Source organism: Trypanosoma theileri, assembly GCF_002087225.1.
Source record: "Trypanosoma theileri isolate Edinburgh chromosome Unknown TM35_Tth_19_V1, whole genome shotgun sequence".
Classification (NCBI taxonomy): Eukaryota; Euglenozoa; class Kinetoplastea; order Trypanosomatida; family Trypanosomatidae; genus Trypanosoma; species Trypanosoma theileri.
The window spans coordinates 62,599-86,447 of record NW_021639861.1 but is presented as its reverse complement, the minus strand read 5'-3'; the positions used below and the strand labels follow the sequence as shown (position 1 = coordinate 86,447).

The 23,849-nt window shown below is 39.0% G+C and overlaps 11 protein-coding genes across 11 annotated transcripts; all 11 read left to right on the top strand.

Moving 5' to 3' along the window:
- Positions 1-324: 324 nt before the first annotated feature.
- Positions 325-918, top strand: TM35_000191320 (uncharacterized protein; the record flags this gene model as incomplete). The annotated part of the gene is made up of 1 exon (XM_029026630.1): positions 325-918. One exon carries the CDS (start codon positions 325-327, stop codon positions 916-918), a length of 594 nt encoding a protein of 197 aa, XP_028881954.1.
- Positions 919-1,656: 738 nt separating this feature from the next.
- TM35_000191310 (uncharacterized protein) lies at positions 1,657-2,508 on the top strand (the record flags this gene model as incomplete). The annotated part of the gene is made up of 1 exon (XM_029026629.1): positions 1,657-2,508. The coding sequence occupies one exon, from the start codon at positions 1,657-1,659 to the stop codon at positions 2,506-2,508; it is 852 nt and encodes a 283-aa protein (XP_028881953.1).
- Positions 2,509-2,973: 465 nt separating this feature from the next.
- On the top strand, positions 2,974-3,663 carry TM35_000191300 (uncharacterized protein; the record flags this gene model as incomplete). Its single annotated transcript, XM_029026628.1, has 1 exon — positions 2,974-3,663. The coding sequence occupies one exon, from the start codon at positions 2,974-2,976 to the stop codon at positions 3,661-3,663; it is 690 nt and encodes a 229-aa protein (XP_028881952.1).
- A 670-nt stretch (positions 3,664-4,333) lies between these two features.
- On the top strand, positions 4,334-5,587 carry TM35_000191290 (putative methylenetetrahydrofolate dehydrogenase-like protein; the record flags this gene model as incomplete). The annotated part of the gene is made up of 1 exon (XM_029026627.1): positions 4,334-5,587. One exon carries the CDS (start codon positions 4,334-4,336, stop codon positions 5,585-5,587), a length of 1,254 nt encoding a protein of 417 aa, XP_028881951.1.
- A 2,720-nt stretch (positions 5,588-8,307) lies between these two features.
- TM35_000191280 (uncharacterized protein) lies at positions 8,308-10,017 on the top strand (the record flags this gene model as incomplete). The annotated part of the gene is made up of 1 exon (XM_029026626.1): positions 8,308-10,017. One exon carries the CDS (start codon positions 8,308-8,310, stop codon positions 10,015-10,017), a length of 1,710 nt encoding a protein of 569 aa, XP_028881950.1.
- A 1,472-nt stretch (positions 10,018-11,489) lies between these two features.
- TM35_000191270 (UBX domain-containing protein 1) lies at positions 11,490-12,521 on the top strand (the record flags this gene model as incomplete). Its single annotated transcript, XM_029026625.1, has 1 exon — positions 11,490-12,521. One exon carries the CDS (start codon positions 11,490-11,492, stop codon positions 12,519-12,521), a length of 1,032 nt encoding a protein of 343 aa, XP_028881949.1.
- Positions 12,522-12,889: 368 nt separating this feature from the next.
- On the top strand, positions 12,890-14,935 carry TM35_000191260 (carnitine O-palmitoyltransferase II; the record flags this gene model as incomplete). The annotated part of the gene is made up of 1 exon (XM_029026624.1): positions 12,890-14,935. The coding sequence occupies one exon, from the start codon at positions 12,890-12,892 to the stop codon at positions 14,933-14,935; it is 2,046 nt and encodes a 681-aa protein (XP_028881948.1).
- A 942-nt stretch (positions 14,936-15,877) lies between these two features.
- TM35_000191250 (uncharacterized protein) lies at positions 15,878-17,572 on the top strand (the record flags this gene model as incomplete). Its single annotated transcript, XM_029026623.1, has 1 exon — positions 15,878-17,572. The coding sequence occupies one exon, from the start codon at positions 15,878-15,880 to the stop codon at positions 17,570-17,572; it is 1,695 nt and encodes a 564-aa protein (XP_028881947.1).
- Positions 17,573-18,221: 649 nt separating this feature from the next.
- Positions 18,222-19,406, top strand: TM35_000191240 (uncharacterized protein; the record flags this gene model as incomplete). The annotated part of the gene is made up of 1 exon (XM_029026622.1): positions 18,222-19,406. One exon carries the CDS (start codon positions 18,222-18,224, stop codon positions 19,404-19,406), a length of 1,185 nt encoding a protein of 394 aa, XP_028881946.1.
- Positions 19,407-19,873: 467 nt separating this feature from the next.
- On the top strand, positions 19,874-21,880 carry TM35_000191230 (uncharacterized protein; the record flags this gene model as incomplete). The annotated part of the gene is made up of 1 exon (XM_029026621.1): positions 19,874-21,880. One exon carries the CDS (start codon positions 19,874-19,876, stop codon positions 21,878-21,880), a length of 2,007 nt encoding a protein of 668 aa, XP_028881945.1.
- A 425-nt stretch (positions 21,881-22,305) lies between these two features.
- Positions 22,306-22,674, top strand: TM35_000191220 (uncharacterized protein; the record flags this gene model as incomplete). Its single annotated transcript, XM_029026620.1, has 1 exon — positions 22,306-22,674. One exon carries the CDS (start codon positions 22,306-22,308, stop codon positions 22,672-22,674), a length of 369 nt encoding a protein of 122 aa, XP_028881944.1.
- Positions 22,675-23,849: the final 1,175 nt, after the last annotated feature.

Sequence of the window (23,849 nt, the reverse complement as noted above, 5' to 3'; positions counted from 1 at the left end):
GAGGTATTTATGGGTACGTTTAATGGAGTTTATGAATTGTGAATGAATCTAGTTAAAGGTGTTTTTTTCTTTATTTCTTTTTTTTCTATATTTTGTTGATTTCTTTTTGTATTATTATTTCTTCTTCTAATGTGAAGTCTAATAGTTGTTGCAGAGAAGACCAAGTCATTGAGACGCAGGTATATTGAAATAGATCGGTAAAGAGAGTGAAGAGACATTCCTTTCATCACAGTAAGAGGAAAAGGGTAACAACAACATCAAAAAAAAAATAAAAAAAACGGAAAAGGTTAACATCCAGATATTATTAGAATACACTTAAGAAGAATGTGTAATGGTTCGATACAGAATCGTTCTAAAGAGTGGATTTCTTCCTCATTCCTGGAATTTAAAAAACACCAGGCATCACTTCTCTTCATTGTATGGGATGAAGAAGATGGGGGACGTATTGAGTGCCGACAGCTTCGCCCTATTCTGTGCGCTTTATTCCCATCAGATGGGGTAGCAAAAGGAACACCATCATCGTCAACAGCAAAGAGAATAGTTGGAGGAGAAGTGTTTACGCTACGTGAGATACGTGAGGCGTGTATCACTGCCGCAGGAGAGCCCTGGTCACAACATCGAATGATAACACTCAATGAGATGTTTGCTATTATGGATGCTCTCTGGGCAGATGGGGAACGGCGTACACGCATGGTTCGGGCATGTCTTCACAGTGTCTTCACTAGTTTTTTCGGTGAGCAAGAAGAAGTGACAAAGGTGGCGCTTATGAAAGCTAGTCAACGTGTAACAGGCACCAGTATTGGAGCAGGGGAGGCAGAGTCTATTCTCCGCACTGCTGCCACCAATAATAGTACGTATGACACATTAAACTTTGAAAAGTTCTGTGAACTTTTGCTTCCTACCTTAACACAAGAATGAAGTAGTAGGTGTTTTTGGTAAGTATCATCGTTATTTATTTATGTTTTATATATTTTTTTTCTTGATGTGTCGTTGTATATTATAAGTATATAAATGTTTCTTTATATGCCTGTGTATGTGTGGAATAAAAAAATATGAGAGTTTTTTTTTTTTTTAGATAACTCAAATGTACCAATGTGTCTCTTTGTTTGGTCATTTTGGTGGAAATATTGGAAGTCACCTTTCTTACTTATAGGTAAATGTATTTTATATGTTTGTATATGGAATAAACAATTGTGGATAATTATATTGCAAATAACAAAAGTGAACAAAATATTGTAATATAATTTATCTGTATTTATTTGCCTTCCTTCGTTCTCTCTTTTTTTTTTCTTTTGAAACTGTGTTTTTGTAGTTTATAGCCTCTTTTTTCTTCTAGAAAGGAAAACTAGAAGTTTTTCTTTTCTTTTTTTTTCTACTGTACTAACAACTACACATCATTTAGGTGAATAGTTGGCCATTTCTCTCCTTCTCTCTTTCTGTGTCTCTGTATTCATCGCAGAGGAGCGAATCCGGGAACAGCAGTTGAGGCATTACAGTACATTCCCTCCCCTTCCCTTTCCTTTTTAGATAAAGACAAAGAGGTGATATTTATATATAAATATATATAAATATATAAATAAATATATATAAATATAAATATATATTTATATTTATAAATTTATTTATATCTTTTTCTATTAACTAGGTGTTTACAATATGCCAACACGTACAGAGCTACCATCCTTGCGGCCGCCGTGCCCTGATGACTCACTGAGCACACCGTGGTCTATCGCCGTCTATCGTGATAGGGATTCCGCCACTCGAGAGGCGCTTCCACGAATATCAACAGCAGGAATGTCCACTTCAGTCAGTGGGAACCGCAGTACGTATGTAGTCCTAGCAGCAGAAAATAATGCTTCCGTCGCACAAAGTGATGTGGATAGTGCTGGACGTGTGAAGGAAAAAATACGTCGACTCTTGATACAACAGCGAAAAAAGTATAGAGAATTGCTTAAATTAGAGGATGATGGTTTTAAGAGTATTTTACGTCAAGCAGAACATAGCGTAAAAAGTATAACGGCATTTATGGAGTTTCGGCGCAAGAAGGAAGAATCTGAAGAGCGTCGACGCAAATTGATATTACCTTGGGTTGTAGAAAGTTTTTCTCTCCGAATTGAACGACTCATTCAAGTAGAACAGGAGCAGCGCCAAACAATAATACAAAATGAACGCCGTGTTCGAAAAGCCAGACAACGTTTTGAATGGGTAACAGGTGCGAAAATGCGGTTTGAGCGTGCGGTGGAGGCTTTATTGCATGCAGAGGAGTGCCGTCGAAAATTCATTCAGCGTTCAGAGATGCGTGAAGCACAGAGTATACCACTTCTTCGTCCTTTTGTGGTTGTTTTTGAGAATTTGGGTGTGTTGGGTCAGTGTCCATTCGTATCTGTGCAGGATTGCCCGTATTTCTGCCGTGGTGAAGGTGTGTGTAATCCACACTATGCGTACACCAAGAAGGGCAGAGTGGAGTCTTTAGCAGCAGCAACAACAAAAGCTCTTCTTGCTGTTTAAGAATGGAGAAGGGAATAGATATCTGTATACGAATGTACACTTACACTTACCTACCCACATACAATATACATACATATGCATACATATACAGATGGAACCAAATATACAGTAAAAAAAATTTTTTTTTTTTTAATAACTATTGAAACTTCACTATTTCACACAAATGTAGTGCTTATATATTTCTGATCTTTGCTTGAGAAATTTTTTTTCTTTTTTTTTTTTTTTTCTCTCTTCTACCTGCTTCTTGGAATGATTTTTTTTTCTTTTCTTTGCTCCTTAGTTATATCTGAATGTTTTATTTTGTTTTTGTTTTTCTTATTTTCCACCCTTACGAGTGTCATTTCTCTGTTACCGCCTATGCTCAGAAATTCTTTTTTCTTTTTTCTATTATTATTATCATCTTTTTCTTCTTTTTTTCCTTAGGGTTTGTATACATACTCATAAAGACACACACTGGCAGTGTAGATGCATACGTCTTCCATTTCCTCTGCGGTGGGGGATGATGCGGAGCTCGCCGCGGAGGTGCACGAGTACCTTCAAATGATTGCAAACATGCAGCGGGAGGCGGAGGAGCGGCGGTGTGAAATTGAGACGTTGCGACGACGGGCCGCAGTCGCGAGATGTGAAGAAGAAAAGTGGCATCTTGAGAGAAATGCGGCCGCAGCGCGACTGGCCCACACCACCGCGAATGGACTGTTGCTGCAGGTGGAGTACCAGACACTCGCTCGCCAGCAGCAGGAGGCGGAGTTGACTGTATTAATGTTGAAAAAACAAAAGATCCAATGGGATGCGATTCTACCATCTTGTAGTAATTCTTCTCATATAGAGAAGAATTCTTGCGATTCTAATTTGGATAATGTTAGTGATGATAACAACACGGGTTCTTTGATGGATAGTGCCTGTGTAAAGATTCCTCAGACGTTAGCATGGGCACTGAGTCTCTGGCGTCAGTTACCACAATCGGAAGAGTGGCTGCAAGAGTTAAATGCTGCTACTGCGGAACTCTTCGCACAACTGCAGGAAGACATGAAAACTAATGCCTCTTCTCCTACAGAGTGTTTGTTAGGGCTTTTACCAGATCTGAATGATACGGAAAGGGCTTTGCTCTCACTTTTGACATTTCCCTTCTCAAATAAGAAGGATACACAGAGTTAAGTGCATTGACAGAAGAAAAAAAAAAGAATAGCATCACATAAAAATATATATTAATGTGTATGCATATCTGTTTGTTGTACATTTTTTTTTCTTCTTTATCACAAGTTATTACCAATTTTTTTTTTTTTTTGGTTTATTGCTGTCTAATGACATACAGAAGAGTAAATAATAATCTTATATCAGTAATTAAGACAAAGAAAAAAAAAAAAAAACTGCAACAATGACTACACTAATAGTAACAAAATAATTATCTTGTATATGTTTGCATGGTTATAGTGAGTACTGTATACAGCCTTTTTTATTTTGGATTCTTTGCCAAAATAACACCTTTTTCTTGCCCTTTGTTACTTAAAAGAACACACGTACAGAAGCCGCTTTAAAGGGAAGTGAAGGGAAGGGCTAATACGTGTAAGATTATATATATATATATATATAATCTTTTTATTTGTCTTTGTATTTGGTGTGCATAATCGTTCTCGTGTAACCGAACAAAAGCAAAGCAAATACAAACTGAAAGAAAAAAACACCTTCCTTTCAAAACCAGAAAAAAAAAAGTTAACTTCACAAGAGGAAATAGAGAGAAGTAAAGAAAAGAAACAAAAAGAAGGAAAAAAACCCTAATAGGGGCGAACACACATCCAGTAAGCATCACTGCAAAATAAACAGCGGTATGCCAGCTGAAATTCTTAGTGGCCGTGGTCTCTCTGCCGTGATGCTTGAGCGGATTAAATCTGAGATTTCGTTATTAAGACGTCCTCCATCACTTGCGGTTGTGATGATTGGGGACCGACAAGATTCACAGCGGTATGTTGCCATGAAGCGACGGGCCGCAGAGCGCTGCGGTATTTCTTTTCATTTACACCAACTTCCCGCATCTGTGCAGCAACAGCAACTTCACCGTGAACTGCAGTGGATTTGCCGCGATGAGTCCATTGATGGAGTACTGCTGCAATTGCCACTACCATCGCATCTCCGTGTGCGGCCGGCGTTATTGTGTATTCATCCACAGAAAGACGTGGATGGACTTCACCCACTTAATGCGGGGAATCTCTTTCTACACGAAAACCCAATCTACGCTGGTGTCCTTCAACGTAATTTCTCTATAGCCAAGGCAGAGACTTTGGTCTCGCGCCATCTAGTGGAGGGAAAATACTTTGTGCCTTGTACGGCAATGGCAGTACGTGCCTTGTTATTTTCATATCTTAACAAGACAACTATATCGACAGAAGAAGAAACAATAACAGTAGAACCAGAACAACAATCACCTGCTGCACAACAACGAAATCTGCATGCTGTGATTATGAATAAAAGTATGGTAGTTGGTGTACCTACAGCAGCTTTACTACAAAGAGAACAAAATATTATGGTAACTCTTTGTAATCGAAGTAATGATCTTGATGCAGTGAGGGAAGTGAGTCGACATGCAGATGTTCTCGTGACTGCACTTGGCATTCCACGAGTTGTAACGGCAGATTTTATAAAACCAGGTGCTATAGTAATTGATGTTGCGATAAACGAGGATAATAGTAGCAATGTTAGTAACAATGATACTCTTGATAAACCTCGACGTCTCTGCGGTGATGTGGATATGATTTCGGTTAGAGAAAAAGCGGCGGCAGTGACACCTGTGCCGGGCGGTGTCGGTCCGTTAACTGTAGCGTACTTAATGCAGAATACACTTAAGGCGTATTACTTTTCACAACAAAATATTAGTGTCTTTTCATCCCTTCTTTCTATGCACAGAGGAGGAGAAGGAAAAGGAAAAGGAGGAAATGTTGCTATTGCTACTGGTGAGGCATCTAGATCTTCTTCCTCTGTGTTGAAAGGGGATGAACATGATGGGGGAAGTAGTACCAATGATAACAGTAATAACTCTAGTGAGGATCATGATGAAGGTAGTGATAGCAGTTTTGGTGTTTGCTAAATATTTTGCAGAAGATATATGTGAGAGAGATGGGTGTAGTTTATTATCAATTAAGGTGATTGCAAGAAGGGGGAAAACCATTACATGAGTTTTTCCTCATTTTGCTCTTTCCACCAAACGAGCAAAATAAAAAAAAAAAAATTATAATAAAAAGAAATAAAGAAAGAGAAAACTGAAGACTCACAGTGCATCTTTTGCTTTTTTTGATTGCAAACAAAAAAAATATGTTTTTTTTCTTTTTTTTACTTTCTCTTCTAGATATCCCTGAATTTTATTTGTTTTTTTATTTGAATATATGGAATGGGGGGATGTTAAGGGAAAGGATAATTTGGGTAAGATGATGAATAAAGTTTAGCTCCTTTTTTTTTTTTTTTGTGGCTCCTTATTTTTCTTACTCTCTGAGAATGCGATGTTTTTTTTTTTTCTTCTTTTTCGTCTCTTCTGTTCTCTGTGGTACTTGAATATCGTAAATAATCAAGAACATCGGCATTGGGTGCTGCGATCGTGAATAATGGATGACAGAAATGAATAAAATGACAGGGGGTGATACGTTTGTTTGTGTGTGTGTTGGATCCCTTGTTTTTTTCTGATATTATGCGAGTGAAGCGTAAATAATGTAAGGAGTGAAGAAGCGACGAAAGATATACGTGTGCAAGTACATGATTTGGAAAAGGAGAGAAAAAAATTAAATTGGTTCTTTTTACATACATATTGAAGAAGAGAGATAGAGATATACAGACACAGGGATGAGATGAGATGGGATATGAGAAAAAGAAATAAGTCTTTATCTTTGTGTTGGATCTCTTTTCCTCTGTTCAACACTGTTCACATATGACTTTATCATATCTCCCCAATATGACTCTACCAGTATTCTTACTCTAAGACATGTGTGCAATTAATATCTAATTATATAAATGTTTATATATATTAATATATATAATAATAATAATAATAATAATAATAATAATTTTTTTTGGTTCCTCTCTTTTTTTTTTTTGTTTATTCCTATCTATATATTTATATATAATGTTATATTTCTCTTATGGAAAGTCGCCACACTCGTACCGTTCCGGCGGTCGGGTTGAGGGGGAGGGTTCTGTCGTCCCTCTCTCTCACACTTCTCACTGGACAATAACAGCAGCAGCGACTGGTCGTTGTGGGCCGCGGGCCGCAGTCATTTCACACTCGGGCGAGGAGAGCGGAGAGGGGCGTTGAGGGGATTTGAAGAGCCGCACGTGGAGGACCGTCTGCGCATTTACTCTTCTGCCGCCAGGATTGTGTTGTTTGGGGGGTTTTATTCCTCTACACACAAACACACACACACACACACTCAATAATTGCAATAAAGTATAAAAAGAAAAAGGAAAAGAAAGAAAGAAAGAAAGAAAGAAAGAAAGAAAGAAGAAAAAAAAAAGAAGTAAGCGTTAAATACACTGAAGAAAGGAAGAGTACATAAACGTCTCACAAAAACCTCGCACATAAACGTGGTTTTAGGAGAAAGAGAGAGACGTCAGCATAAACAGAGAAGGAAAAAGAGATTTTATTTTCTCTTTTCCTTTTTCTGCTCCCATATAGTTTATCTTTCATTGGAGAAATTACACAAGAGAACAACAACAACAACAAAGGAAGTTAAGAAAAAAGTCGTTTAAATCGCCTTTTTTTTCTTTTCTTGTAGACTTGAAGGTGTTATAGTTAAAGCGTATTTTCTTACCCTTTTTTTTCATTTCCTTGTTTTGTCAATCTGCTGAGAATCCACTTTTTCTCCCTGTTTCTGTTTTTTTTTTTTTCTCATTGTTCTGCCATTTTTACTTGTTCTTTGTCCTTTGATCAAACCAGAGAGACGGAGGTGTATAGTCTACTGGCGTGAAAGAAAAGAAAAGGTGTGGTGGATTTTTTATTTTTATTTTCAGGTCTTCTGCTTCTGAAACTTCTCTGAAAAGAAAAAAAAAATCACTTGTATATAATATATATATATTAATAACACGAAGAGGAGTACAAAAAAAAAAAAAAAAACACCCAAAAGAATAAAAGAAACAAAATTATTTCACTTTACAAACGCAGACACTCAGTGAATAGTTCCAAAGAAGAAAAAGAAGAGGTTGAAAAACATAGTTTCATCCCTTGATTTCTTTTACTTTTGTGAATTTTTTTTTTTTCCTTGTGCAGAATTGTTTGTGGACTTCTCTTTTCGCAAAACGATTTCATCGTCTTTTTTTTTTTGAGAAGTTCATTGTTTTTATTTTTCGCTTTGTGCATCCTTTTCTTTGTGTGTGTGCTTTTTTTTTATCCTGCTTATTTTCCTGTGCTTACCTTGCTGTTTTCCTCTTGGAGTTGAGGGAGAGAGAGGAAAAAGACTGGGGAAAAAAAAAAACGAAAAGAGAAACAATTGAAGAAAATCCTTTGTGTTCATTGCCATTATAAATAAATTAGGAGGGGTGCGTTTGTACTCTTTTACGAAAAAGAAAAAGAACAGCAACAACCTCCAAGAGGTAAATAAATAAATATATATAAATATATATTTATTTATTTTTATATATATATATTTACGTGTGTATAGTTTCATTTTCTCTGAGGTTTTTCTTCAATATATATATATATATATATATATATATATATATTGTATTCCAAACTAAATTTTTTTTCGATCTGTATTTGTTTTTCTGTATTTTACTACTACTATTACTATTACTACTATTACTATTACTATTACTACTGTGTCGATGGAGTCTCTCACCACCGTTGGTGCTCTGTCCACCTGTATGGGTGTATCCACTGTGGATAATGCAACAACACCTATTTACAGTACACATGTTGACGCTTACGATGCGGCTTTGCGGCTAAAAGATGGGAATCCACCTGCGGAGAGTGTCGCTGTATCTAGCACGACACAGGGGCAATCGCAAACACCTTCGTGTACGGATACTCAATCACAGGAACTGCTGGAAGTACAGGGACGACAAAAGGCGGGTAATACCCATGATGATAGTGATATTAGTACAGCAGAGAGTCGAATGTGTGATTATATTTCAGCCGAAAGGAAAAACAGCAGCAGAAGTAGCAATGATAGCAGCTATAAAATTGAATCCCGACAAGAAACATTTTCCGCTTTTATTTCACGTTGTTGGACATTTGGAAAGGATGAGAAATCACGAGAGGATCATCGTTTACGTCCAAAAAGTCTATATAAAGGAAATGCAGAGAATAGTAGTTTTTTTCAGACACGTTCCCTACACTCTATGAACCCTAATGATTGTGAGGTTGTGGATGATGAGGCCGTCGTTGCTCTTGATATGATGCGTGAATGGGGCGAGAAGGAAAGAGTGGAACTTCTTCTTCGTCATCCGCGTTTAGAGCAGTTTACAGCTATGGAACCGCAAACTCCATTATCGGCAGTTCTCACTGGTTTCCGTACTCCTGCAACTCCACAAAGTGGGAGAAGTACAACAGGTGGAGCATTTCACCTTAGAACTCAGTCTTTGAAGGGTAGCACTCCCGCTTCTTTTAAGAGTGTAAACGGCAGTACTGTATTCTTTGAGAAAAAGACTCTTTCACGTTGTCATTCTTTTGAAGATTTGTATCTCAGGGATATGAGGAATAAGGAACATTTTTTACCGCATAAGCTTTCTCGTTGCATGAGTGCTGATCAACCGATGATGATGAGACCCTCACAGGAGGATAATTCCCTTGTTAGTATATCTGAATCTCCTATACCTTCTGACACTAATGTCAATACCACTGTTAATACTACTGTTAATACTACTACTGCTAATACTATTACTAATACTACTGCTGTTGGTGTTGATGTGTCAGAGGAGAATAAGTCGGATACGTTTCAGCAGCAAGTGGTCGAGATTGAAGAAGAAGAAGAGGAAGAAGCTTTAAGTTGTGGTCAATACGGTCTTTTTGATCAATTTATGGAAAACTGCAATGGGGGACTTCACCGGCGAGGTGGACGCCGTGCAGACAGACGCGCACTGCGTGTCAATGATGTTTTGTTGGAATGTCAATTCTTTGGTAGTGCAGATATCCTGCAGGCGCTTGACGAGGGAAGTGAGACAAGGGGCGGTGAACTCAGTCAATCTGTTATTGGTCGGGTGATTGCACTCGCCGATCGATCGCTTCGTAGACGTGCCGGTGATGAAAGTACTGAGAACGATGATAGTGAGAGCAGTGTACACAGTAATACGGATGATATTGTTACTGATGATGATGATGATGAGGATTGGGTGAGTGCGGGAGCTGTGAAGCTTCAATCGCGGGAAACAGTAGTGGAAGAGGAGGAATCTGCCCCTGCAGATGTTCCAAAGTGTGTGTACGCCTCTGCGGCGGATGAGTTGTGTAGTGTAGTGGAGCTGGGACGCATGGCGGCCGCCTGTGCGGAGATTGCTGATTACTTGAAACCTTCTACAGCAACAGAAGTAACCACATAATTCGTAGGAACATATATCCCTATATATATATATATATATATATATAGGGAGAAAGAAAGAGAGAAGTAGAGCAGAGGTAGTGAATGAAGTAGGAGGAGTCTTTTTCAGGCATCCTTATGCTATTGCTATTGCTATTAATATTAATATTACTCTTCGTGCTGCTTCATAATGACAGCATGTGGGTATTGTAGGCCAGAGCAAAAAATAAATAAATAAGTAAATAAATAAGAGAAACCTGATAGAAGTTTTCCATTCGCCTTTTTTCTTTTTTTCTAAAACCAATGTATACCAATGATAAAAGGGAATTAGGCGTGGAAAAGAGGTAAAAAAAAGAAAAAAAAAAGAATTTGTTCTTTCTTCTCCTTAATGACTCTACATAAGTTGTGGTAGTCATTTTTCTTTTTTCTTTTGCGCTTTGATGATATCTGTACCAGCCATATGGTCTATATAAAGGGATTCCTTATAATCCACTTTTAATGAGTGGTTTTTAAAGAAATGTAGGTACTGAACCTCAAATAGAAAAATGGGAAAACCCCCAAACCAGTCGCTCTTCATAATATATGTGCCTACATATATATATTATGAAGAACGGCTGTGAGAAAGAGGCTGTGGGAATGAGATGACATATGTGTAACAGTGTATGTTTAGTACAGGTACAACTCGCATGAGTGAAAGATACGAAGGGATATTTAAAATGAGGGATAGAAATGAAAACAATACTTTAAAAAAAAAGAAAAAAAAAGTAGATGATTACTATAGCATCTTTTTAAACCTATTTAAGTTTGCTTAAAAGAAGTGTAGTGGTATCATATTCATCTGTACCTGCTGTTTTCTCTCTTCTAGCAAGACTTTCTAGGTGACGGAGTTGTTTTTATGTATGAATCTGACACATTCTCCTTAATTCATCCATTTTATAAAAAAAAAAAACAAAAAACTTTTTTTATTTCTTCCATTACTATCCCTGCCTTGTTGCACGGGCGTAATGTTAACACTAAGTTTTTTTTTTTTGTTAAACAAAAAAGATTTGAGAGGTTTTCTCTTATTACGGTGATTGGATTGTTTTTTTTGATACACTCAGAGACTTAGGGACGGATCTTGTTGTTTTTCATCAGTGCTTTTTTTGCTTCTATTCTTCTTGTTTTATTATTATTATTATTATTATTATTATCGATTATTATTATTATTATTATTATTATTATCGATTATTATTATTATTATTATTATTATCGATTATGTGTTAAAGGTGAACTTGATTCATACTGTTCATCAAAGATAATAGAGGTGTCAGGAATTGAATTAATAGAAAGAAAAAGGGCAAATAAATAAAAAAGAAAAGAGAGAAGAAAAACGAACGAGTATAAGATAAAAAAAACAAAAAAAAAGAGTAAATATAAATAGAAGTTTAAAGAGAAGAGAGACACACACAGGAGAAAAGAAAGAATTAAAAAAAAAAGGTTAACAACTCAGCCGTGATGCCAACAGATAAGAATACTGAGGTGGCGCAGTTGACTGCGTATATGCCTTGGTTAAAGCATGATGAGGCTCTAGAGCTGCTGGAGAGATACGGTGGAAGTGCAGAGAGTGTTATTAACTTCTTGGAGGAGGCATCTAATGCACCCCAAGACAAACAAACACCACCACCACCGCAACAACAACAACAACAACAACAATCTTCTTTGCCAGCTTCCAAAGATCGACAGAAGGCTGAGAAACACTTTGTGGGTGGTGGTCCTTCTTCTGGACAGGTGGTGCTTGGCGGTGAGGATAAGGTGAAGGATGTGATTGAGTCTATTTTTGAACGGGCGCGGGCGCAGACACCCGGTGAGGATGCGGACGGTGTGCAGGCCTTCTTTGGCCGCGGCCGGCGTCTGGGATACACCACGGCGCCAAGCCCGTTTATTGCCTCAACAGCCCATCAACATCGTGATATTGTCGTAACGGTCTATCGTAATGGTTACACCATCGATAATGGACCTCGACAGGAAAAGGACAGTGAAGAGGGGATGGCCTTCTTTAATGCACTTAATAACGGCGTGGTGCCAGACAGTGTGGCGGCAATGTATCCAAACACAAATATATCTGTTCGTCTCGTGGATTGTACACAACAGGATGCCCCAACAACGCATGTAGCGTTTACGGGAGAAGGACGACGACTGTGTAGTCCCACCACCACTACAACTACAACAGCAGGTGCAGGAGCTGCGGAGGCGACTGCATCAAGTCTTGCGAATGCAGGAAGTGGAACTTTTCAATTACACGAGGATGAGGAAACTTCCAAGTTGGTGATTGTTAACCTTCTTGGTGAGCGTAAGGAGTTTACAGTGAACCCTAAACGTCACACTGTGGGTGATCTTTTTATTTTGGCAGCACAACATGCACAACCGGGTGCGGTGGCTTTTCAACTGATCGCTCGAGATATTCCACCACGTCCACTGCAGGATACTTCATTGACCATTGATGCTGCTAAACTGCGAAACGCTACAGTGATTATGCGACGGGTTTAAGAATGATCAAATATAGACCTTTTTCTATTGCGTTGAGATATTCTTGCTTGTTTACTTTGTTCATGCTTGTGTTCCTGCTTGGTTTTTTCTTTTTTTTTTTTTTATCATTTTTACTCAATCCCACCACCTCTACCCCCCTCCTTCATGAATCAAATCACTCTGTAACTTAAAAGGCTTTCGAATAGACATTGGTTGTATTTTTTTTTTTTTTTTTCTGTGTGAGTCTCTTTTTTGTTTCTTTTCTGGAAGTTGATATCTTCTCATTTTCTCTCTCTTTCTTTCTTTGTGTTTCTGCTGTTGGTTGCATTCATTGTAAATAGGTACTTAAAAAAGAGATAACCACAAAAATTATACTTACATACAATATAATGTTCTGCCGCTCCCGTGCACTCTGTTCACTGGGCTCCTCACAGGCGTTATTGCAATTACCAAAAGATATAAATGACTGGACACACCTGCGGCCCGTTATTGAGAGTATGACAGATGGTGTCTGTACAGACAGAACAGTACTCGATACTTCTGTAATTCCAACAAGACATCTGCAGCGCAGTCTTTTTCGTTTACCAATTCCAAAACTTGCTAGCACTTGTTCACGATACTTGGATGCCGTTAAACCACTGGTACCACCAAGACAATATGATGAAACTAAAAAAATTGTAAAATCATTTGAAACTTGTGAAGGTGCTCAACTTCATGATGAGTTGGTGCGTACAGATAAGGCAAATAAACATACATCATATATTTCAGCGGATTGGTTTGATTTATATTTATCAGACCGGAGACCATTACCAATAAATTATAATCCATGCCTTGTCGTTCGACGAGATAATGATAAAACGGATATGCTTACTCGTGCAACCTTTTGGATTACCAGTAGTGTAGCCTTTTACCGAATGTATCTAGAAAATACACTTAAACCAGAGGTTTTTTATTTTGGTTCTAAAAATCATTACTGTCGAACAGACTGGTTTCAAAGGACAGTAGCTTTATCTCCTGAATATGTTTCCGCAAAGGTAATGACGATTGGTTCTAATTTTCATGCTTTCCCTCTTGATATGTCACAATATGATAATTTAATGAATTCTACCCGAATCCCTGGATCACTAAAAGATGAGGTAAAATCATTTGGATTTATTCCACATATAATTGTACAACACAGAGGTCATCAGTATGTTGTAACTGTTGCAGATAGTGAGTGTAAACCATTACCTGAGGAACAAATATATGCAAGATTAAAGGCTATTATTGATATGAATGTGGCACCTGCCAAAACAGATGTTGGTGTACTTACCAGTATGAACAGAACATCATGGAATGCATCACGTTTAATGATGATGCGTAATCATGAAAATAAAGAAAATTTTGAACTAATAGACTCTGCTATGTTTGTATTAAATCTAGATGATGATATTGAAGTAGATTACTTAACATCAAAAGGTAATATTTCAGCAACTCGTACAATGCTCGTAAAGGATACAAACCGTTGGTGGGATAAGAGTCTATCTGTTATAATCACGAAAGATGGATCTCTTGGAGTAAATTTTGAACATAGCTGGGGTGATGGTGTGGCAGTTCTTCGTTACACACAAGATGTCTTTAACCATTCTATTATGCGAAGTAGTAAAGGAATGAAACGTGATGCGGTTTCAACAGAAGTTGTTCGACAAATTAAATGGTATCTAACACCAGAAGTTGAACAGGAAGCATCTAAAGCAAAAGCACGAATTACTTCAGAAATTCGTCGTATGGATTTTTATACCTGTATTTTATCTGAAATTGGAAAAGATAGTGTTTTATTTAAAGAAAGGGGTATTAAGACAGATCCTTTTTTTCAAGTTGCGATGCAGCTAGCTTGGTGGCGTATGTATAAAAGTACGGTAAGTACATATGAAAGTGCAAGTACTTCTGCTTTTCTTCGTGGTCGTACAGAGTGTGTTCGCTCTGCAACTTTAGAAAGTCAAGCTTTCACTATGTTAATGGATGCACCTAATGCCACGACGAGGGAAAAGGTGGTAGCACTTAAAAGAGCTTTGAAAAAACATAACAGTCTTTCTAAAAATGCAAAAATGGGTGAAGGTATAGATCGTCACTTATTTGCTCTTTTAAAGGTAGCGCAACGTCGTAATCCACAGCATGTACCAATGCTTTTTAAAGATCCATCGTATACAACACTTTCAAGTAATATGTTAAGTACATCTTCACTCTATTCAGATGCTCTTATTGGTGGTGGTTTCGGACCTGTGAGTCCTGGATATGGGATTGGATATGCGGCTGCAGATAATTGTGTGATGTTTAATATCTCATGCTGGAAGGAAGGTGGACCACAGGGGTCGGCACAAGATTTTGCCCAGGGTATTTACTCCGCTGTAGTGGATATGTATAATATCCTCTTGACAACCAGCAAAAATTCGTGAAAAAGGTGTTGATATGCATTTATTATTATTATTATTTTTGATGAGAACTTGTGAAAGGAATGATATCGTCTTGTAAAAAAAACAAAAAAAAAACTAAATTATTATTGTTTCTCAGCGAAATATATGTATATTGTTATTTTTACCATTTTATTTGATATGGACCTCATCCTAATGTTGTAAGTTTGGGAAGTCCGCTCAACCCAACTCAACTCATCCCCCTTTCCGCTTTAAAAGCGGTAGAAGGGAGGTCTGTTAAGGCTCCTTTTAATGCCTGTTTTTTTTTTTCTTTTTCTTTTTTTCTTATGAGTTTGATAGCGATTGAAACTAAGGACTCTCTTTGGGGAATGCGGGTTATTGATACACGTTTTGGTTAAATACCAAAATGAAGAAAAAAATATAAGGTACAGGGTTTTCTTTTTCTTCTTTTTACGGTAAAAAAGAAAAAATAGGAATGGTAATATAACGACTGCTTTGTCGTGTTTTATTTATTTATTTCTCTGCGGTACTCATTTTCATTTTTTTTTTTTTTTTTTGCTGGTATTTTTCTCTGTGTTGTCTTTTTTTTGTTTTCCTTCGTAGTGATAACTCTTTTTCTTTGTGAACGTTTCTATTTGTTTTTGTTGCTTTTGCTTCTATATTAATTTATATAATAACGCGTTTTTTTTTTCTTTTTTTTTCTTTCTCACTTTATTATTTTCTATAATCTTTGATTAAATGTGTTCCCTGATATTTCTTTCTGCCTTTTTTTTCCTTTTACCCTTTTTTGTTTACTCTCTCTCTCTCTCTCCATGATTGTATTGTTCATCCTCATATTTGAACCGATGTAGTGGAGCAATACGTAAGTGAATTAAGGTCTCTTAATTCAACAGAATCTCACCCCCTAACAAAAAGGAGACACACACACACACACACCTGTAACTATACCTAAACAAACAACCATTGATGGCCCCTAAAAAGAAGGCAACAGCATCCACCACCGCAAAAGAAGCGGAAGAAGTGGAGCCGTGCGTTGGGGCGGAAACAACATCACCACCAGGATCTCCACCAACAGAGGCTCTTCGCAATGATACCAACGTTGCGGAGTTGTACGCCACTCTTCAGGCCGCTGTGACGGAAAGTCCTGAGAAGGTGAACGATTTTGTGCGTGAACTACTGCAGATGTTGGCAGAGGCTGAAAACCCTGATGCCCCTCTTCTGGTTCGTGTACGTACATTAGAGTTTGTGGCTCGCTACGGACATCATCTACGTGATGGTAACGCACTGAAGAAGATTGTCACATCCCTTGTGAAGATTCTCAGCGGTACTGAGAACACCCCGCAGTTACTCATTGCTGCTGTGCAGGGCATCGCCGCCCTTGGGCCTGTCTCTGTGCTAGACAAGAAGTGGGAGTATCTCTCTCGTGAAGGGGCAGATGTGCTCATGCAGGTGATGTTGGACGAGAATGGCTTTGCGGAGAATGTACGCCAGGCCGCTTCCAAGGCATTTGACGCTCTCGTGCAGAATGCCTTTCGGCCTGTTGCCACCAAACTGCTGCACTGGATCAGCGACGACCGCGAGGCGGAGGAGGAGGAACAATTAAAGAAAGAGCGCCGCATGGCCATGACGCGACTTCGACGACTCGCACAATCCCCCGCTATGCGATCGCAGTGGACAGAAGAAGTGCAGGAACACGTACTGGGTCTTATCATTCGTGTACTCTCCACCGTTACTGTGCGAGAGTTTGCGCAGCTCACATCCATCGCCGCAGCACTACCAATGGTGCGAGAGAGTGGCGGTCGTCAACTATTAACCGCGTTTCTTGCAAGGAACAAACTTAACAGCGATCGTGCTCTTGAGTCTCTCAGCATTATTGCACAGCATGTTAGTGCAACCTCCTATGATATTACACCAGCATTGGAAGAAGCGTCGCTTCTTACAACACCTGTTGAAACTTCAACACCAAAGGGACTCTGGCATGCAAAGATACTACTACTGGCAGCTCGTCTCGCTACACCTGAAAATACAGACAAATTATATACTGCGATATTGGAACAATTAAATCATGTTATGGGTGACGCCAGTGTATTACCTGAGAATTTGAGTACCCTTGAGGCTTTATTGTTTGCATTTGTTGCTATAGGACAAAAGAAGCCTGTTGAATTTTTAAAACAACTAAATGAGGACGCATTTGCAGCAAAATGCTCTGCGTTAATGAATGCTATCACCGAGATGGAACCTCTCGTAGTGTACGCAGTAAAGAAACTTATGCAACGATCTGCTGCAGGAAAGAAAGAAGTAGAGGCGTTGGGATGCTGTCATAACTTACATGTGATCTTAGGCGCCTTCTCCGCCAGGCACATTCCAATGGGTGCTCTTACAGAGAGTTGGTTACGCAAGTACACTTTACCACCACTTAAACGTGGACGTGATGCTTCAACTGCGGCATCCGCAGCCAAGAGAGGACCAGTAACATCATCAGGAGAATCTGCTGGGGCTTCTTCCACACCCATTGGTGTACTTCCACCTCCTCCTGGCACGGAAGAGCACTTAAGGAAGAAGGCACGTACTCAAAGCCAGAGTAATAACAGGAACAAGAAATCCAACGTGAATAACAGGGGTGGAAGGTCTAGAAGAGAACGACGTGGTGGTTTTTTTTAGAGAACGAAATACGATAAAAATAGATGGGGGAAGAAACCAGTGCAATAATAATAATGATGGTGCACTGCTGCAAGAACAGAGAGTGAAGTGGCGGTCTAAAAGGACATTCTTTTCATCAATAAGAAGTGCGAAAAGACGAAAAAAAAGGGAGAGATATAAATAGAGAGGGAGATTAAGAGAGAAATAAGTTGTTTTTAGTTAACAACAATTACAGGAACCATACGCTAGAATGTAATAGGGATGTTTTATATCTCTATCAAGTACTGATTCCTTTCTCTCTCTCTCTCTTATTCTCTCCAGAGAAAAAAAAAGGAAAAAGAAGACATGTGATATTTGATGAGAGAAGATAAATATATATATATATCTGTTTATCCGTGATTTTTTTATATGGTCCTGTATATATTATTATTATTATATTTAAAGTTTAATGTATCTTTACTCTAATGAAATAATTTTTTTTTTTCGTTATTGCTTAATTTTTCTTTTTTCTTTTTTTTTTTTTTTCTTATTTTTATTATCACACATAGTTCCTCTTGGGTTTTACGTCTTCTTTGTGTGACGTATCTGTACAGAGTGGGTTGCGCCATTCTCTCAGGAGGTCGTTGGAAATAGTCTCTGCGTGAGAGGGGAGAGAAAAGGGGAGGACGGCATGACTCTTGAACATGCAGTAAATAAAGAGGGTTTTTTTTACACAGCAGCACCTGCGTTAATGTCTGGTGCTGCTCAAGCTGTGATATTTAATCCTTTTGATAGGGCACTCTATGTGCGAGTGAAGTTTCGACGTAATCATTTTTTAGATCGTCGTAACTTTGAAAAACCTTTTCAAGGTTTTATGAATGCCGCTGTGTATCGTACACTTGTAGGAGCCTCATACATGTTTTGGCAAGATTCTATGCGTATTTTTATTGAGAGAGTCATGCCAGAGTATTTTCAAGCTTCTCATTCGCCGAAAACAAATGCTTTCCTCATTGGAGCAACAGCTGGTTCCTTAAATGGTTCAGTTTTAAATGGTATGCAAGTTGTTAAATATCGAATGTGGAATGCCGAAGTAGGTTCTTCTTTTTATGCTGTAGCTCTTGATGCATACAAAGAGAATGGATTACGAATATTTTTCCGTGGCATTGGTGCGACTGCATTACGTGATTGTATTTTTGGTGTCGTGTATGAATCTTGTCGACGTGCCACAGGATTCAAAGACTTTCTTGACTCATATGTTATATTTATACAACATTGGTCAAAAGAACTGTTTGGAAAAGGTATGACACCTGGTTGTTCTGTTGATGCAGGGAACTCAACTCATCATGGTGGTGATGTAGAGGGTTCTTTATGGAAAAGTCAGAAGTGTGGGATGTGCGCTTTTTTCTCTAATCTTGTAGCTGCGTTATTGGCATCTGTAGCGAGTTCACCGTTTAACTATGTAAGATCAGTAATATATGGCGCTCCATCGGGTTCGGTTCCAATGCGCTATTTGCCACTTCTTCGTTCTTTCTTTTATCAGGCGTACTTTATTTATCGGAATGGCGAATGTTTCAATGGGTTTATCCGTCCTAAAGGAGATGTGGGAAAACCTCCTCAAACATCCATTGGTAACGGTAGTAAAAGCTGTATTGGCAGCAACTACAATAATCAAAATGATCTTTTGGGAAAGGAAGCACAACAGTCATGGCGAAATCTCATAAGGCGCTCCTCTACACGCAGGCGTCACCCAATGGCTGCGTGGCGTTGGGTAAATAGTCGATTGAACATTGGTTGGGGTTCTATTCGTGTTGGTCTTGGGATGGCAATAGGGCAGAGCTTGTTTCATTTAGTGCAAGATGCTGTTCAGACATTATGAAGTAATAGGGTCATTCACGCTCTATTTGACAACAGTGCTGTTATTTTTACCTTTTTTCTTGTCTTCAGCACACACCTTTGTATAAGATAAAAGATGAAGAGAATGGAGTGAATAATGTGAAAGGAGACAAGAGAAAGATGAACCAAAAAAAAAAAAAAAACGAAACAAAAAAAAAAGAAGTAATGGAACAGAACATGTTCTGTACATACTTTCTCCCTTTTTCATTTGTTATTATTATTATTATTATTATTATTATTATTATTATTTTTGTGATGATTATGATGATGATGATTATTATTATTATTTGTGTTTTACTAAATAAGACACTTTGATATTTTATTTTATCATATATGTATATATTTTTTCATTTCCTCCTCTCCCTTCACATACAATCTTCCCCCCACCCCCCTATATAATAATTATATGTAAATGTGTTAGCCGAGCGCTTCTGCTGCGACCACTGCGGGATGCGAGGACTCCGCCGACTCCCGTCGCTGCTGCTGCCGTCGGCGGCCCGCCGTTTTCTCACGCCCGGCGAGGACGACGCGCTGTGGGCGAACATGCGCCTCGTGCTGCGCCGTCACGGGGCCCTGCCGCTGCCGCGGGTGAGTGCGCTGCTGAGCGACGAGGTGCTCGAGTTGATGCCGGCCGTCGCCGGGGGGCTGCGGCGGTACGTCCTCGACCGGCCCGCCCGCTTCGCCGTCGCCGTCCTCCCCGGCGGCGTGACGGTCGTCATGTTGGCGGCCGAACTGCGCCGCGCCGGGGAGAACGCCGGCACCATCGCCCACGTCTTGGCCAACATCGCCGTCGCCCCACAGCAGCAGATGAGCATTGCGCAGCTCTTCCGCGCCATCCCAACACTGGAGCAGCGAAAGTTGGGGAGTGAACGGCGGTTGGAGGCACTGCTGCTGCAACATCCATCGCTCGTCACAGTTCACGACGGTATCGTGCGGGCTGCTCCCACAACGTATATGTCACGAAAAGGTATTTTGTCTCCACCACCAGCACCACCGCCACCCTCATCACTCTTAGGGCAACAACAACAGCAACAACAACATCAGGGACGTATAGGGAGGGAGGTAAAGTCTCTGCCAGAGGCACCATCTATTGTAGGCTCTCTCACAGATGATCCAAAACTCAATAAATTACTTATTCTTCTTCAAAAAACAGTTCCTTTTTCTCATTATATTCCTTTACGTTCTTTGTTACGAATGTCACGAAGTTCCATGTGTTTCTCCCCTGGAATGCCCGTAGAGGAGATTTTATCAGAGTTACAACGGGTACCAGCAACATCGTTAGACTGTCGTGTTATTGGAGAAGAAATGGATGATGTGTTTTTACGTATGGTAGACGCTGAACGTCGTATTTTTGTAAATGATGAATCTACGATTGATATAAAATATTCAGTCCTGCGACTCGGACCATTGTTGCTAAATGCATTCCGCGTTTACGCTGCTGAAAGTCCAGAAAATAGACGTAAATTACAATCTGGAATTGCTATGGCAGATCTTAAAGATATTTTACCATCTGATCTTATGAAACAATTATACCTATATGAAACGAAACAAAAGGATGCGGCATGTATTTTCATTTTTGATCGTCTTCGTCACTTGTTTGATGTTAACATGAATGCTTATATGGTGCGTCCATGGGAGGTGCTAGGGGAAGATGGACAACCTTCTAGTTTAACTTGGCAGACTACACCAGTACCTGTTGTACTGCGACACAGTCTTACAGCACTAGCTGAAAAACCACTTTCCCCAGAAAAATTTTTAGCTTCATTACCTAAAAATTCTCGAGAACAAATGCAGTTGGCTTATCCTACAGTGGAGGCCTTTGTAGCTAATCACTCGTTGTACTTGCTTCTAAAAGATGGTCTTGTATGGACACCTTACCTTGCGGCAGCTTCTCAAGGAGCGCGTGTTCCCTCCGCTGGTCGTACCATCGTTTCTGGGCGTCACTTAACTGAATCTGCTAAGGCGCAAATGTTGATGGAAGCGTTACCAAAGGATCACCCTGTGGAGTGGAACCGTTTTCGTGGACATTCCACAGTGCGAGATCTGCCGTTTTCTGTTTTTAGTATTAAACCAGATTTCTTTGATAAACATCGTGAATATTTTCGAGTCTACGAAGTCTTGGGTTGCCATAAATTAATTGTGGGTCGTAGGGATGGCAATCCTCCACCAGCGCATTATCTTCATTCACCATGTAACTCCTTGGCGGATCTCGTACGACAGATGGCACTTTTCTCTATTGGTGGAGCACAAGAATCAAGTATAATGAATCTTCTCTCCAAAGAGGCTCGTTTAATGGTACGTCGATATGGTACATTGGAACAAATTGCACGACAACTACCTATGTGGTTTCATGTTCAGAATGAACGACAAGAACAGGGAAGTGCTATTATTTCTTACATTGTCACAGATACGCCTTCACATGAAGCACACGATAAACCACAGCGTGGGGAAGAGTAATGTGTGAGGATGGGAGGAATGAGAAGAGGAAAACCCGTCAACGGTTGGACTTTTTTTTTTCTATATCTCTTTCTCTCTCTCTCTCTCTATATATATATATATATATATATGTATATATATAGATAGGTAGAGGGAGATTCATATTGATGCAACACTTTTCATTGTACTTTGAGTGATTGTTTTTTTTTTTTTTTTTGTGGTGTGGAGTGGTGTAATTATTACTCTCTTATTATTGCTATTATGATTTCTTTTTGAATTCTTTTTTTTTTTTTTCTTTACTATAGTTATTCCCCCCTCTTCATCCTTTTAATAGGAAAGAGGTTTAATACACAACCACACATCCGCTGAGTAAAGCGAAAGTGAACCAAAGGGAAACAATAAATCAAGAACGGATAAAGAATAAAACAAACAGTCGAGTAGAAAAAATGCGTCGAAGTGTTTTCTTTATGGGCCGTAATTTAACGCGGCGTCATTTGAACGCTTGTCGCAGTCCACTACTGACTGGATACGTGCGGACCACATCTCTATCCTGTACTGCACATGGGTTGACAGCATCACCGCTCTCTTCTGGTGCACTTCTTGGATCGGCGACCGCTTCTGGTTCACCACTGCGTATGGAGGACGTTACGGAGAGCATAATGAATTACACAGTTGCCACACTTCTCGCACAGGGAATGTGTGCTGCTCTTATAACGAAATTCAGCTGTATGCAGAATATATCAACGTGCGTTATAGCATGCGAAAGAGTATTTATGTCGTTGCCAGCTGATGGGGAAAAGAAGAGTGTATGCTGAAAACAAAAAGAACAAAGAAGAAGGAGATAAAAATAGGGAATATATATAGCTGCTGGGGATATGTGAAATATAAGATTTACATATCTACCCATATATCTATTGTATTCTTTTTTTTTATCTTGAATACACTCTTTGTATATTTAATGATGTTTGTTTGTTGATTCTGTTTACATTAGTATTTACTTCAAGCTGAGTGGCGTTGCTGTAAATATATTTTTTATTTCCGATTTTATGGTTTTAATTTTTTCTTAAAACTATTGGTTGAATCGGCTTCTGCCCTCATGGTATCACATCACTTTTTATTATTTTGTAGTGGGAAATATATGAGGATATAATTGTTAGATAAACAAAGAAAGAAAATGTTGCGGTGGATGTTGTCTCTATGGAGGGAGAGAGAGAGAGAGAGTTGGAAAAAGGGAGGGAAGGAAAAGGAGAATATAGCAGGAAACATGGAAGAAAAAAAAAAAAAAAAAGAAGATTTTAAAAGGGCACATAAAGTTAGCCATAAAAGAAACAATCCGGTGGGACAGAAGAACAATAGTTGGTAAGACAGATAATATCTGCTCTTTCTTTATTTGTTCAAATATATATGTGAATGTTTGCGGTAAGGAAAGTTGATTGAACAAGAACAACAAAAAGAAAGAGAAGGCGATTGTTGTTCTGTTAGTACATGTCATTACGTTTTCTATCAATTCTCTAGATACCGGTTTCTGTGTATGTGTGTGTCTGTTTGTGAATGAAAAGCTTAAAGAAAAAATAATTTTTGACCTTTTGTATGTGTTGAAACTCTTTTCATTTGTTTCTAAACATCTCTACTATACTTTTTTTTCCTATTTCTCATCCATCTTTCTCTCTCCAAAGTAGAGTATTGGTTGGTTTTGACAACATCAGGGACGGGCAATAATCCTAAGTAAGATTAAATACAAATTCATAATCACTGAAATACCGAAGAGATGCAGTTGGCGGTGAAACAGGAGTCCTTCCGCATTGAAGTGCTCCTCAGCCGTCTCCAGACGGAGTGTTTTAATCTCTGCTGTACTAACCTCAGCACGAATGAACTCTCCATGGACGAGGTTCGCTGCGCCGATCGTTGTGTCTGGCGTTACCTGGAAACAAATAGCATCATTGCCAACACAATCGAACGTGGAGAAAGTGGTGGAGGAGGGAGATTGAAA